Source organism: Taudactylus pleione, unplaced genomic scaffold (assembly GCF_031769625.1).
Source record: "Taudactylus pleione unplaced genomic scaffold, aTauple2 ptg001525l, whole genome shotgun sequence".
NCBI lineage: Eukaryota > Metazoa > Chordata > Amphibia > Anura > Myobatrachidae > Taudactylus > Taudactylus pleione.
The window spans coordinates 113059-129058 of NW_028285922.1; the positions used below are offsets into that span (position 1 = coordinate 113059).

At 49.6% G+C, this 16000-nt stretch overlaps 1 protein-coding gene across 1 annotated transcript in view; it reads left to right on the forward strand.

Moving 5' to 3' along the window:
* LOC148442427 (kinesin-like protein KIFC3) overlaps positions 1 to 16000 on the forward strand; it is a 448407-nt gene that overhangs the window by 103857 nt on the left and 328550 nt on the right. Inside the window, exons 4-6 of the mRNA XM_088463959.1 lie at positions 1851 to 2103; positions 6392 to 6576; positions 6670 to 6735. Of these exons, the coding sequence (XP_088320085.1) occupies positions 1851 to 2103; positions 6392 to 6576; positions 6670 to 6735 (504 nt within the window). The remainder of the gene's footprint in view (positions 1 to 1850; positions 2104 to 6391; positions 6577 to 6669; positions 6736 to 16000) is intronic.

Below are 16000 nucleotides of genomic sequence, written 5' to 3' on the forward strand. Positions count from 1 at the left end.
AGTATCACAGATATCTCCTGCTTACCTTCCTCTCCCGGAATGGCCCGCTGTCCCCATACACTAGTATCACAGATATCTCCTGCTTACCTTCCTCTCCCAGAATGGCCGCTGTCCCCATACACTAGTATCACATATATCTCCTGCTTACCTTCCTCTCCCAGAATGGCCGCTGTCCCCATACACTAGTATCACATATATCTCCTGCTTACCTTCCTCACCCAGAATGGCCGCTGTCCCCATACACTAGTATCACAGATATCTCCTGCTTACCTTTATCTCCCGGAATGGCCCGCTGTCCCCATACACTAGTATCACAGATATCTCCTGCTTACCTTCCTCTCCCAGAATGTCCGCTGTCCCCATACATTAGTATCACAGATATCCCCTGCTTACCTTCCTCTCCCGGAATGGCCGCTGTCTCCATACACTAGTATCACAGATATCTCCTGCTTACCTTCCTCTCCCGGAATGGTCCAATGTCCTCATACACTAATATCACACATATCTCCTGCTTACCTTCCTCTCCCGGAATAGCCCGCTGTCCCCATACACTAGTATCACAGATATCTCCTGCTTACCTTCCTCTCCCGGAATGGCCCGCTGTCCCCATACACTAGTATCACAGATATCTCCTGCTTACCTTCCTCTCCCGGAATGGCCGCTGTCCCCATACACTAGTATCACAGATATATCCTACTTACCTTTCTCTCCCGGAATGGCCGCTGTCCTCATACACTAGTATCACAGATATCTCCTGCTTACCTTCCTCTCCCGGAATGGCCGCGGTCCCCATACACTAGTATCACAGATATATCCTACTTACCTTTCTCTCCCGGAATGTCCTCTGTCCTCATACACTAGTATCACAGATATATCCTGCTTACCTTCCTCTCCCGGAATGGCCGCTGTCCCTATACACTAGTATCACAGATATCTCCTACTTACCTTTCTCTCCCGGAATGGCCGCTGTCCCATACACTAGTATCACAGATATCTCCTGCTTACCTTTCTCTCCCGGAATGGCCGCTGTCCCCATACACTAGTGTCACAGATATCTCCTGCTTACCTTCCTCTCCCGGAATGGCTGCTGTCCCCATACACTAGTATCACAGATATCTCCTACTTACCTTTCTCTCCCGGAATGGCCGCTGTCCCCATACACTAGTATCACAGATATCTCCTGCTTACCTTCCTCTCCCGGAATGACCGCTGTCCCTATACACTAGTATCACAGATATCTCCTGCTTACCTTCCTTTCCTGGAATGGCCCACTGTCCCCATACACTAGTATGGGGACAGAATTCATCAAGCAACGAAAATATAATTTTTTCGGAGCTTGATTGCGCAGCGAGTGTTGTGGCGGTGCAGCGTGACAGAGTGTTGTGGCGGTGCGGCAGAGTGTTGTGGTGTGGCAGAGTGTTGTGGCGTGGCAGTGTTGTGGCGGTGCGGCGTGGCAGAGTGTTGTGGCGGTGCGGCGTGGCAGAGTGTTGTGGCGGTGCGGCGTGGCAGAAGGGCGGTGTGAGAGGACTTTTTCCTGCCCCAAACTCTGTCCAGTAACAGAAGGTGCTGAGTAATACAAACTCTACACCCCTGCGGTGCCAGCCTCTTGTGCCAATGCATTGTGCAGTGTAATGTCATTACATGGAAACCTGTAGTCACTAGGTCCCAATATGCAGAGCAGCAGCCACATATAAAGGGACTGAAAGCACTAATTGCCTCCCCATAGCTGGTGTATCTGCCTTCCTGCCCCTTCCTGCTGCTGCTGATGGCTACACATGATCTCCGGGCAGAGGGATGAGGGAATGACTACGTTACACCCATAGTACTGTGTGTTCCTTCTCCCCCTGCAGCCGGGATCCCCGATCCTCACCGTCATCTCCCATCTTATCACATTCCTGGAGCATTATTCCCAGATGCAGCGGCTGCAGAAAAAGGCGCAGGAATACCGGGCGCAGCTCCACAGGGAGGAGCGAAGGCGCAAGAAGCAGATGAGGAGCCTACGTGACGCCTACAAGCAGCGCATGCGAGACAAGCACAGTCTCATAGAGAGTCTGGAAAGTGTCATCAGTGACCAGCAGAGTGTTCTGGAGAGACTGCAGAGAGGTGAGTGACAGAGGAGAGACTGCAGAGAGGTGAGTGACAGAGGGGAGAGACTGCAGAGAGGTGAGTGACAGAGGAGAGACTGCAGAGAGGTGAGTGACAGAGGGGAGAGACTGCAGAGAGGTGAGTGACAGAGGAGAGACTGCAGAGAGGTGAGTGACAGAGGAGAGACTGCAGAGAGGTGAGTGACAGAGGAGAGACTGCAGAGAGGTGAGTGACAAAGGAGAGACTGCAGAGAGGTGAGTGACAGAGGAGAGACTGCAGAGAGGTGACAGATCAGTCCCTGGCAGAGGAGAGAGACTGCAGAGAGGTGACAGATCAGTCCCTGGGAGAGGAGAGACTGCAGAGAGGTGACAGATCAGTCCCTGGCAGAGGAGAGAGACTGCAGAGAGGTGACAGATCAGTCCCTGGGAGAGGAGAGACTGCAGAGAGGTGACAGATCAGTCCCTGGCAGAGGAGAGAGACTGCAGAGAGGTGACAGATCAGTCCCTGGCAGAGGAGAGAGACTGCAGAGAGGTGACAGATCAGTCCCTGGCAGAGGAGAGAGACTGCAGAGAGGTGACAGATCAGTCCCTGGGAGAGGAGAGACTGCAGAGAGGTGACAGATCAGTCCCTGGCAGAGGAGAGAGACTGCAGAGAGGTGACAGATCAGTCCCTGGCAGAGGAGAGAGACTGCAGAGAGGTGACAGATCAGTCCCTGGGAGAGGAGAGACTGCAGAGAGGTGGCAGATCAGTCCCTGGCAGAGGAGAGAGACTGCAGAGAGGTGACAGATCAGTCCCTGGGAGAGGAGAGAGACTGCAGAGAGGTGACAGATCAGTCCCTGGGAGAGGAGAGACTGCAGAGAGGTGACAGATCAGTCCCTGGCAGAGGAGAGAGACTGCAGAGAGGTGACAGATCAGTCCCTGGGAGAGGAGAGAGACTGCAGAGAGGTGACAGATCAGTCCCTGGGAGAGGAGAGACTGCAGAGAGGTGACAGATCAGTCCCTGGCAGAGGAGAGACTGCAGAGAGGTGACAGATCAGTCCCTGGCAGAGGAGAGACTGCAGAGAGGTGACAGATCAGTCCCTGGCAGAGGAGAGAGACTGCAGAGAGGTGACAGATCAGTCCCTGGGAGAGGAGAGACTGCAGAGAGGTGACAGATCAGTCCCTGGCAGAGGAGAGAGACTGCAGAGAGGTGACAGATCAGTCCCTGGGAGAGGAGAGAGACTGCAGAGAGGTGACAGATCAGTCCCTGGGAGAGGAGAGACTGCAGAGAGGTGACAGATCAGTCCCTGGCAGAGGAGAGACTGCAGAGAGGTGACAGATCAGTCCCTGGCAGAGGAGAGACTGCAGAGAGGTGACAGATCAGTCCCTGGCAGAGGAGAGAGACTGCAGAGAGGTGACAGATCAGTCCCTGGGAGAGGAGAGAGACTGCAGAGAGGTGACAGATCAGTCCCTGGGAGAGGAGAGACTGCAGAGAGGTGACAGATCAGTGCCTGGCAGAGGAGAGACTGCAGAGAGGTGAGTGACAGAGGAGAGAGACTGCAGAGAGGTGACAGATCAGTCCCTGGCAGAGAGGTGACAGATCAGTCCCTGGGAGAGGAGAGACTGCAGAGAGGTGACAGATCAGTCCCTGGCAGAGGAGAGAGACTGCAGAGAGGTGACAGATCAGTCCCTGGCAGAGGAGAGAGACTGCAGAGAGGTGACAGATCAGTCCCTGGCAGAGGAGAGACTGCAGAGAGGTGACAGATCAGTCCCTGGCAGAGGAGAGACTGCAGAGAGGTGACAGTCCCTGGCAGAGGGGAGACTGCAGAGAGGTGACAGATCAGTACCTGGCAGAGGAGAGAGACTGCAGAGAGGTGACAGATCAGTCCCTGGGAGAGGAGACTGCAGAGAGATGACAGATCAGTCCCTGGCAGAGGAGAGAGACTGCAGAGAGGTGACAGATCAGTCCCTGGCAGAGGAGAGAGACTGCAGAGAGGTGACAGATCAGTCCCTGGCAGAGGAGAGAGACTGCAGAGAGGTGACAGATCAGTCCCTGGCAGAGGAGAGACTGCAGAGAGGTGACAGATCAGTCCCTGGCAGAGGAGAGAGACTGCAGAGAGGTGACAGATCAGTCCCTGGCAGAGGTGAGACTGCAGAGAGGTGACAGTCCCTGGCAGAGGAGAGAGACTGCAGAGAGGTGACAGATCAGTCCCTGGCAGAGGGGAGACTGCAGAGAGGTGAGTGACAGAGGAGAGACTGCAGAGAGGTGAGTGACAGAGGAGAGACTGCAGAGAGGTGAGTGACAGAGGAGAGACTGCAGAGAGGTGAGTGACAGAGGAGAGACTGCAGAGAGGTGAGTGACAGAGGAGAGACTGCAGAGAGGTGAGTGACAGAGGAGAGACTGCAGAGAGGTGAGTGACCGATCAGTCCCTGGCAGAGAGATGACAGATCAGTCCCTGGCAGAGGGGAGACTGCAGAGAGGTGACAGATCAGTCCCTGGCAGAGGAGAGAGACTGCAGAGAGGTGACAGATCAGTCCCTGACAGAGGAGAGACTGCAGAGAGATTACAGATCAGTCCCTGGCAGTGGAGAGAGACTGCAGAGAGGTGACAGATCAGTCCCTGGCAGAGGAGAGAGACTGCAGAGAGGTGACAGATCAGTCCCTGGCAGAGGAGAGAGACTGCAGAGAGGTGACAGATCAGTCCCTGGCAGAGGAGAGAGACTGCAGAGAGGTGACAGATCAGTCCCTGGCAGAGGGAAGAGACTGCAGAGAGGTGACAGATCAGTCCCTGGCAGAGGAGAGAGACTGCAGAGAGGTGACAGATCAGTCTCTGGCAGAGGAGAGAGACTGCAGAGAGGTGACAGATCAGTCCCTGGCAGAGGAGAGACTGCAGAGAGGTGACAGATCAGTCCCTGGCAGAGGGAAGAGACTGCAGAGAGGTGACAGATCAGTCCCTGGCAGAGGAGAGAGACTGCAGAGAGGTGACAGATCAGTCCCTGGCAGAGGAGAGAGACTGCAGAGAGGTGACAGATCAGTCCCTGGGAGAGGAGACTGCAGAGAGATGACAGATCAGTCCCTGGCAGAGGAGAGAGACTGCAGAGAGGTGACAGATCAGTCCCTGGCAGAGGAGAGACTGCAGAGAGGTGACAGATCAGTCCCTGGCAGAGGGAAGAGACTGCAGAGAGGTGACAGATCAGTCCCTGGCAGAGGAGAGAGACTGCAGAGAGGTGACAGATCAGTCCCTGGCAGAGGAGAGAGACTGCAGAGAGGTGACAGATCAGTCCCTGGCAGAGGAGAGAGACTGCAGAGAGGTGACAGATCAGTCCCTGGGAGAGGAGAGAGACTGCAGAGAGATGACAGATCAGTCCCTGGCAGAGGAGAGAGACTGCAGAGAGGTGACAGATCAGTCCCTGGCAGAGGAGAGAGACTGCAGAGAGGTGACAGATCAGTCCCTGGCAGAGGAGAGAGACTGCAGAGAGGTGACAGATCAGTCCCTGGGAGAGGAGAGTGCTTTATGAATGGTTGGATAATGGACTCTTGCGGTCTCATAGTAATTAGCAGCTGAGAGCAGGGTGTCAGGATATCTTCTCTGTATTAGACTGTAATGATTTATGGTATAATGTGATATAAGTAGATTTATGTATATGCAGCATATTACAGCATACAGAGCAGAATAGGAGGAACAGCAACAGTAAAGAGACCCCTGTCCTGAAGAGCTTACAATTTATTTGGATGGCTATACACAGGGGCAAATGGGTGGGTAAATTGTGCTGAGATTTGTACAAAACAAGCACTGGTAACTGGACTTGGCAACAGAGCTAACAGTCTATAAGGTAAGATGGAGACAGTGTGATAAGGAGAAGATGTATAAAATCACCAGTGGGGGTGTGTCCTATAGCATCCAATCCGCTTCTAGCTATCATTTTATACAATGTACTAGTGATATCTACACTGTGATTGGTTGATACAGGAAATACCAACATTTATCCTCTTTATTAGGTTTGATAAATTTCTCCCAAATAGAGATAAGTTGCCGGAGGGCGCAGCGTAGTGCCATGCCGGAGGGCGCAACATAGTGCCATGCCGGAGGTCGCAGCATAGCAGTGTAGTGCCATGCAGGAGGGCGCAGCAGGAGGGCGTAGCGCAGTGCCATGCCGGAGGGTGCAGCATAGTGTAGTGTGATGCAGGGGAGGGCACAGCATAGTGCCATGCAGGAGGGCGCAGCATAGTGCCATGCAGAGGGCGGCGCAGCGTAATGCGATGTAGGAGGATTTTGGTGCGTGTGTCTATATATTGATGAACCATTCTGAGGATTGTGTTACCACAGGCGTCCTGTGCCCCCTGTACCCCACCTCTCCTCTGCCCCATGTTGGGGTTCACAAGCTGGTGGAATCGATCGGAGTCTTGCAGGGGGAGAGGGCTCAGTTGCAGGAAGAGATTGGGGGACTGAAGCAGGAGATGGAGGAGAAGGAGAAGGAGCGGGAACGGCTGTCTAACACTCTTCAGCAACAGGTATGAATATGGAGGCCAGGACTGCGCTGTGGGCGGGGCAGCCATCCTAAGGGAGGACATGTTACTGACTGTCTCTCTCTTACATGTCATCAGATAGAGGAATTAAGGGGGAAGATTGAGGAGCGGGAGGAGGAGCTGTCCCAGCTCAGAGAGGAAATGGTGAGTATTCCAGTTACCCCTCACCAGGGACCGCTGATTCCAGGGGCGGGTACCGTGAGGGCGTGGCCACGTAAAATGCTGATTCCAGGGGCTGGTACCCTGAGGGCGTGGCCACGTAAAATGCTGATTCCAGGGGCGGGTATCGTGAGGGCGTGGCCACGTAAAATGCTGATTCCAGGGGCGGGTACCGTGAGGGCGTGGCCACGTAAAATGCTGATTCCAGGGGCGGGTACCGTGAGGGCGTGGCCACGTAAAATGCTGATTCCAGGGGCGGGTACCGTGAGGGCGTGACCACGTAAAATGCTGATTCCAGGGGCGGGTACCGTGAGGGCGTGGCCACGTAAAATGCTGATTCCAGGGGCGGGTACCGTGAGGGCGTGGCCACGTAAAATGCTGATTCCAGGGGCGGGTACCGTGAGGGCGTGACCACGTAAAATGCTGATTCCAGGGGCGGGTACCGTGAGGGCGTGACCACGTAAAATGCTGATTCCAGGGGCGGGTACCGTGAGGGCGTGACCACGTAAAATGCTGATTCCAGGGGCGGGTACCGTGAGGGCGTGGCCACGTAAAATGCTGATTCCCGGGGTGGGTACCGTGAGGGCGTGGCCACGTAAAATGCTGATTCCAGGGGCGGGTAGCGTGAGGACATGGCCACGTAAATGCGCACAAGCACATATGTAGCTTTTACAGGCGGATCACTTGGGGACTTGACGCCTCATGATGACCTTTCCCTGCTTCTGATTGGCTGATAGTCCCTCCCTCCCATTTATGGTAATATTATAGTAATATTGCTGCAATTGAAAAGATAATCTTAAATAATAAACTTTAGTACGTGTGTCTGGTTCAGATTTCACTTTCACTATAAAGACTTTGGGCCTGATTCAGCGTTTCACACTGGGGCACCGCTGAACGCAGATCCCTGCGGGGGAGGGAAGAAGCCAGGATCTCCGTCTGCTGCATGAGATTTCCTGGATTCTTCCTCTAAATTGCGGTGGCCGGCTGTTGGACTCCATGGTTCACCGCAGCTGGCCGATGTTACTCAGATTATCCAATGCTGCACGATGTTACAACACTGCTAGGATAAGTAATGCACAGGAGGCGCGATGCTGCATTACCATATCTGCAAGGGTCGCAATTGCAAAGCTGCCTGCTTGTATACATCATATAGCTATAGCCTGCGTGTATATATCCTATCTATAGCCTGCATGCATACATCATATATCTATAGCCTGCGTGTATACATCCTATATCTAATAGCCTGCGTGTATACATCCTATATCTATAGCCTGCGTGTATACATCCTATATCTACAGCCTGCGTGCATACATCCTATATCTACAGCCTGCCTGTATAGATCCTATATCTACAGCCTGCCTGTATAGATCCTATATTTATAGCCTGCGTGTATACATCCTATATCTATAGCCTGCGTGCATACATCATATCTATAGCCTGCGTGCATACATCATATCTATAGCCTGCGTGCATACATCATATCTATAGCCTGCGTGCATACATCATATCTATAGCCTGCGTGTATACATCCTATAGCTATAGCCTGCGTGCATACATCCTATAGCTATAGCCTGCGTGCATACATCCTATAGCTATAGCCTGCGTGCATACATCCTATATCTATAGCCTGCGTGCATACATCCTATAGCTATAGCCTGCGTGCATACATCCTATAGCTATAGCCTGCGTGCATACATCCTATAGCTATAGCCTGCGTGCATACATCCTATAGCTATAGCCTGCATGCATACATCCTATATCTATAGCCTGTGTGCATACATCCTATATCTATAGCCTGCGTGCATACATCCTATAGCTATAGCCTGCGTGCATACATCCTATATCTATAGCCTGTGTGCCTACATCCTATATCTATAGCCTGCGCGCATACATCCTATATCTATAGCCTGCGTGCATACATCCTATAGCTATAGCCTGCGTGCATACATCCTATATCTATAGCCTGCTTGCATACATCCTATAGCTATAGCCTGCGTGCATACATCCTATAGCTATAGCCTGCGTGCCTACATCCTATATCTATAGCCTGTGCGCATACATCCTATATCTATAGCCTGCGTGTGTACATCCTATATCTATAGCCTGCGTGTATACATCCTATATCTATAGCCTGCGTGTATACATCATATAGCTATAGCCTGCGTGTATACATCAGGGAGAGGTTGTGTGTTGCAGCAGCTCCTGGTGATCGTACATGGTTGAGTGAGAGGGGGCATTCCCCTGCAGGCTTCCCCAGGCAGGCTGCCTCTGTCTGGGGGAAGTGTGGCTGTGACCCTGGTGCGGCCTATATGGCTTATAACTGCCGTTTATTACTGAGTAAGTGGGGTTTTCTATCCTCTGTGTGGCCTGGTGATTATACTTGGCTGAGGAGGCATAAGGAAAAATGCCAAAGGTACCTAAGAAGGTAAAAACCCGGGTTCATGCGACTGCAGGACAGCCCGGAGGTCTGGAAGGAGCCGGAGGGTCAATGGCGGCTGAAGTAAAACAACATTTGTTGGCGGAGGATCTTACCGCACTGACGATGCAGGCTATGGGTGACTCGGAGGGTGAGTCTTACTATGAAGCCCCCGTAGAGAGCATGGAGGAAGCGGCATCTGCCAGGAGGGATCCGGCGGAGGTGTCTCCGGGTGCATGTGACCCGGCAGCAGAGGACACGCAAGTGGGTGGTCCGGAAGGCGCCAGTCAGGTGACTCCTGCTCCAGTGGCCCTGCTCCCGGTGGTGAATACTCTGGTCGGAGAGGTCCCGGCGGCTTCATCCTCAATTAGGTATATTCCGGTGGATGCTGGGCAAGGGTCTCTGGTCACAGCGTTTCCTGCTCAGGTGGATCCGTGCTTGGCTATGAGGGTCCCGGTGGGTGCTGGGTTGAAGGTTCCGCTATTGGCAATGGGGGTCCTGGCAGATCAAAGGATGGATGCCTCTGCAGACATAGCGCTAGTGGCCCATGGCCAGGGGATCCCTGATAAGGCAGGTCCCTCTAAACTGCTGATGAGAGAATCCCGGAGTAGTGTAACTCAGGAGGAGATGTTGGACCCCACCAGTAATGTGGCAGAGGGAAGCCTGTTACTGGAGACAGAGGAGAGTGGGGAGCAATCCTCAGAAGGAGGTGAGAATATTTATGCATTTTACAACATTGAAGAAATGCAAAAGGAAATAAGAAGGATAAATGCAAAGATAAACAACAAGAACAGGAAAGGAAATTCAGGGAGTGAGAGATGAAATCGCAGCTTTGTATGTTACACTGGAAAATGCCAGAAAGAAATTGGTTTTACTGAGTGAAATTAAAAAGGAGGCTGTGGTGAAAGTCTTACTCCTGGTTTGTGTAAAGAATACGGAAAAGGAGGAGGTGCAATTGCACAAGGGAGAATTGAATACAGTGTCTGGTGGTGAATCTGTGATATCATTGGAGCAAAGGGAACCAGCGGTGTCGGTGACGGAGCCTCAGATAATAGAACAGGAAACGGTGTGCGGTGGAAAGGGCGTTCGTGGTGCCGGCTGTTTGGTGACTGACGATGAATGGGGTGCTCGGAAGGTGAAGGGTATAGGTGCTTCATCTATTGTCCTAGAGGCCGCATGTGAATCAGTCCCGCAATCAGGAAAGGCAGGTGGCATAGGAGAGCAGGCGGGTGCCAACTCTAAAGGGCAAGCAGAAGCCACAGATATGGAGTTGGTACAGGCGGCTGTACTTGCAGAGAGTAACATGGAGGGGGCCCAAAGACAAGTCGGCCGTTGTTTGTGGTTTACAGGCAGCTGGGGAGACGTCAGGGGCCGGTCCTTGCGAAGTGTAGGGTGCTATCAATGTAGGTCGGAGGTTGATGGGTACAGAGAAAAGGGCGCAAGGTATGCCAGTGTTAAACATGGACAAGGTCTCTAGTGCTGAGAAGGCCATAATAGAGACTATATATGGTGATAAGATGTCTGTCCCGGTAAGGGCGAAGAATGCAGCAGAAGTCATTGCAAAGGACATGGCATCCAGGACATGGCATCCAGGACATGGCATCCAGGACATGGCATCCAGGACACTGAGATCAGCTAGTGGGGTAATGCAGTAACTAAAGTGGTACCGGGTGGGGTATCTTATGCTGGTATGGTGTCTAGGCAGAATGTTAATGTGCAACCAGTTGTAAATGTGGGTACTGGGAATGTGGGGAAAAGGCGGAATCTCACCCAGTTTAAATGGGTGGGGGAGGGGGAGGGCCCAAATACTGAAGGGTTTTTGAAGGTGTTTTTTGGTATGGGTATTACTGCTAGTGATCTGTATGCCTGTATACACCCAATAAAATCCCCATATTATGATTTACGTTTTTTATCATATCAGGGGTTACAAGCTTTCTGGGAGGTGTGGCAGGTATACAGATACAGGAGTCCTTTATAAGAATTTTGTTGCAAGTTTGGTTACTCGTCAAGATAGAGTAAAAATTACCATAATGGTGAGGAATGAATGTCTACTGCACGAAGATATATCTTTTTGGTTGTCAAGATATTGCGAAATACAATCAAATCTGGTAAAGTCTGGTCATACATTAGGGGTATGGGGAGGGGCTTGGGAGGTCATGGTGAAATTACGGTTGTCAGACTCTGGCATTGTGCATGTTCCCTCGGCTGCCTATATAGGATGTAATAGAGTACAGTGCTTTTATCCTGGGCAGCCGAGGACATGTTTCAAGTGTGGAGATTTTAGGCACCTTAGCGGAGATTATAACGTGACTAAATGCTCTTTGTGGGAAAATTGGGCATGTATCGAGATCTTGTAATGTGGTTAGATATAACCTCTGTGGCGAGGAAGGACATCCGTATAGCAGGTGTCCTAAGGCTAATCATAATACAGAATTCAGGAAGACCAGACAGGAAGAGGCGGAAGTAAGCAATGGTGATAATCCAATAGAGCTCGTTAAGGAGGTAGTAAAAGAAAAACAAGATAATGTAGGAGGTGGGGTGAGTAATGTGAATACAGAAGAGGAACCTTTTCAGGTGGTGATGGGGAAAAACAAAAGGAAGAATAATGAGGGACAAATAGTCTTGTCCAATAAATTTGACGTCTTTTCCTCAGATGAGGAAGGGGAGGTGGTTAGGGATGGAAATGAGTTAGTGCTAGTTTCAGGAAAAAAGTAGAAGGAAAGCAAAAAGGAGGGGGCAAATTAGGGGATGTGCAAAATAGTGATCAAGGGAAAAAGAGAAAAGAAATGGTACAAGAGGTAGAGGGGTTCATTGTAGAGGATCCAAAAAGCTCATTTTTGGACCCAGTGGGGACGGATCTGATGGATAATAGTAAGGAGGTTCTTGAGGGTGAAGGGGAGGAAGTAGAAGTAGTAGGGGAGACCCAGATGGAGGCGTTGGAGGAGGGGTGTAGAGGTTCTTCTCAGGATTCAGTAGTAGGTCCCAGTGAGATAAGGGGTGAGGAGGTGGTTTGAGCTGAATATCAAATTAGTAAGTGTACAACTAAGCCCCCAGATCCTAAACCCTTTGTGGTGGATGTTCCATCCCAGGGAGGGATGGAGGGGGCTGTTGTGGTGATGGCTCGCCCACAGGGGGCCTGTTTGTAGGATTAAGTATTTGCTGTGTTTTGGATTTGTGGTTTTTGGTACAATCAAAAAATAAGCAAGGTCTTGTTTTTTTTATATCTTAAAAACATGGATCATCCCCATCGTATACGATGCGCTACGATTAATGTGGCTTCCGTTATTTCCTAATGTGCTCGTAAGTTGGCTTTTGATTTTTCAACACGGTTGATGTTGATTTTTTATTTTTGCAAGAGACCCGGATTAGTAAATTGGATTTCCTCCAGAGGGTGAAGCAGGAGTGGAGAAGAGGTCCTTCTTACTGGTCCCTTGTGGCTGAGCCGTACTTTTACTGATATGGTAACTGTGCACAAGGTTATTTAATTACAAGCAGGCAGATGTATGATTTTGGATGTCAACATGAAGGGACAGGATCTTAGGTTAATCAATATTTATGGTCCTCAGTCACAATGGGAGAGGAAATGTCTCTTCATGGAGATAAAACCTTATCTTTTTACGGCCCAGCAGGTTATCTTTGGTGGTGATTTTAATACCATAATTAGGCCAAAAGACAGAGGAGGCTCAAGGAGACCTCTGGGCTATGACTCCAATTTTTTAGTTAGTATGGTTAGACAGGCCGGTCTGGTGGATGTGCATATTCGTCACTCCCCGGACCTCACGGGGTTCACTTTCTTTAGTGGTAGCCATAGGTCTAGGATAGAGAGGTTTTTTTTTTGTTAAGGAGACCTCTGAAACTTCATCCCTAGGGGTGAGGCTGATGGAGTTCTCCAACCACGGTTTTCTTTCAGTAACTTTGAATACCTCAGAAACCCCTCAGAAAGGGCGGGGCCTTTGGCGTTTGAACTTCTGGAAGAAGAGAGTTAGGCAGTCTTTCAAGGTCTTCTTTCAATCTCAGGAGACACTTCTGGAGGCTGGTTGGAGTAGGTCAGAGTGGTGGGAGGTAATAAAAAAGAGAGTCTGTAAGTTTGTCTCATAGCTAAGAGAAACTTAATAAAGCGAAATGTCTACAATAGACTGAGAAAGAAGTTGGATTTCCTGATTTCTGAGGAGGGAGATTGTGGGTAAATCTCCCGAGTGAAAGCTCATGAGAGTGTTTCAATATATTCAATTGGCGTCTTTGGTTTTGGAGAGGAATTATGGTTCATACCACTCACCAGATCCTTACCAGAGCTGTAAAGTGTCAGTTGATGCCAAACATGTCAGAGGATTGGTTGGCGAACAGGGTGCTCTTTGTAAGGATAAAGAAGGCATTCTGGATGTAGTGGTGTCCTATTATTCCGATCTGTTGTATGAGCAGCCACTTATTAGAGAGAGGATGGTGACATTTCTGAGAGGGACTCCTGGTCTGAATCCTCAGGGTACATCTCTTGACTCTTTGGTCTGTGATATAACTGCAGAGGAAATTAGGAAAGCTATTGTGGGTCTGAACTCATAAAACTCAGATGTCAGACCATCTGGTCCTGGTGATTTCTTTAAGACCTTTTCAGACCTCCTAATTCCCCGCCTTGTGGAAGTATTTAATGAGAGCCTGGATGAGGGAATTCTCCCTCCTTCCATGAGGTTATCTGCACTTATTTTGCTATCCAAAGGGAAAGACCCGTCTCGTACTGAGAACTGGCGCCCCACAGCCCTTCTTAATACAGACAGAAAGATTTTGGCGACAGTACTTTTCAATAGGCTTTCAGAATTTTCTGAGCTTTTGCTTCATCTTCTCAGCACTGTACTGTGAAGGGTCGGTGCACATTTAGTGCTGTCCTTGGTGTCCGGGAGGCCATTGAGCGGTGCAGGGCTGAGAAGTGGGGAAACTACCTACTGGCATTAGATCAGTTTAAGGCTTTTGACCGGGTAAACCACAAGTACCTTTGGGCTTTACTGGAATGGTATGGTCTTCCAGGGCGGGTGGTTAAAAGACTCTATATCGACTGGCTAAAAGCTTCCCATTTGTGAACGGTTGGGTGGGTCCTACCTTTGAGATATGCTCTGGAGTTAGTCAGGGTTGTCCCCTGAGCCCCCTTTTATATGTTTTTGCGATCGATCCCTTTATCAGAAGGGTAGAGAGTGGAACTGTAGGAGGGGTGCAGCTGAGTCCGGAATGTCCCTTGAGGGTAGTAGCCTATGCAGATGATGTCACAGTGGTTCTGACTTCTCAGGCAGAGGCCAGTGATATTTAGCATCTTATCTGTGAGTATTCTGAGGCCTCGTGTTCCAGAGTAAATCGGGAAAAGTGCAAAGTTTTTTGGATGGGGGAGGAAGGTGATGAATTTTCCCTTCCGGACAGCTTCCCCCAGGTCAGAGATCAGATTAAGATCCTAGGCATCAAATTTGATCATGGTGATTGTGCCTCTCTAAACTGGGTTAAAAGGCTGGAAGATGCTACCAAGAAAGTAGAGTGTTGGAAAAGATGGAAGTTGTCTTTTAGGGAAAAGGTTGACCTGTGCAAAACTTACCTGGTCCCTATTTTCTTGTATGTCAGTTACGTGTGCTTTCTGCCTCAATTTATGTGGGCTAGATTGAACTCCTTATTCTTTCTGCTGTTGTGGGGGCATAGGACCAACATAGTTAAGAGAAGTATTACCTACAAACTGAGGAAAGACGGGGGTTTAGATATGGTAAACCCTGTGATCTTTTTTGTGACAGCTTTTATAAAAAGTTAGTTGTATGATTTAGAACAGGTGATGTGTGTTATAAATCCTTGCTTAGTTATTCTTTGTAGGGGTTAGATGATATATGATTAAAGTTAGGTGATATTTGTTTGGAAGGGGCATAATATGTGGTAATATTATGTGTAACTAAGTTTTTGTTGTGATTATGTTTATTATAATAAATATATATATATATATATATGTGTGTGTGTATGTATATTTATGCTATTTATGTATTTTATGTTGCAAGTTTTAAAATAAATGAAGTATTATCATATATCTATAGCCTGCGTGTATACATCCTATAGCTATAGCCTGCGTGCATACATCCTGTAGCTATAGCCTGCGTGTATACATCCTGTAGCTATAGCCTGCGTGCATACATCATATATCTATAGTCTGCGTGCATACGTCATATATCTATAGCCTGCGTGCATTCGTCATATATCTATAGCCTGCGTGCATACGTCATATATCTATAGCCTGCATGTATACATCATATAGCTATAGCCTGCGTGTATACATCATATAGCTATAGCCTGCGTGTATACATCATATAGCTATAGCCTGCATGTATACATCATATATCTATAGCCTGCGTGCATACATCATATATCTATAGCCTGCATGTATACATCATATAGCTATAGCCTGCATGTATACATCATATATCTATAGCCTGCGTGTATACATCATATATCTATAGCCTGCATGTATAAATCATATAGCTATAGCCTGCGTGCAGCTTTGCAATTACGATCCTTACAGCATCAGGCCCTCTGTCTTTATTAGATACTGATCACCCTGTAATGGGTATGATCTCTGTACAGATTGCTCCTATGATACAGTTGTCTCCAGGAGCACAGGAGGAGCGCGTGCTAGACTTATCGCAGAGCGCAAGGGGAGCGCGTGCTAGACTTATCGCAGAGCACCAGAGGAGCGCGTGCTAGACTTATCGCAGAGCACCGGAGGAGCGCGTGCTAGACTTATCGCAGAGCACCGGAGGAGCGCGTGCTAGACTCATTTCCATTCTGTTCGGCAAGTCTAGCAAAATGCGCTTCACAAATAGA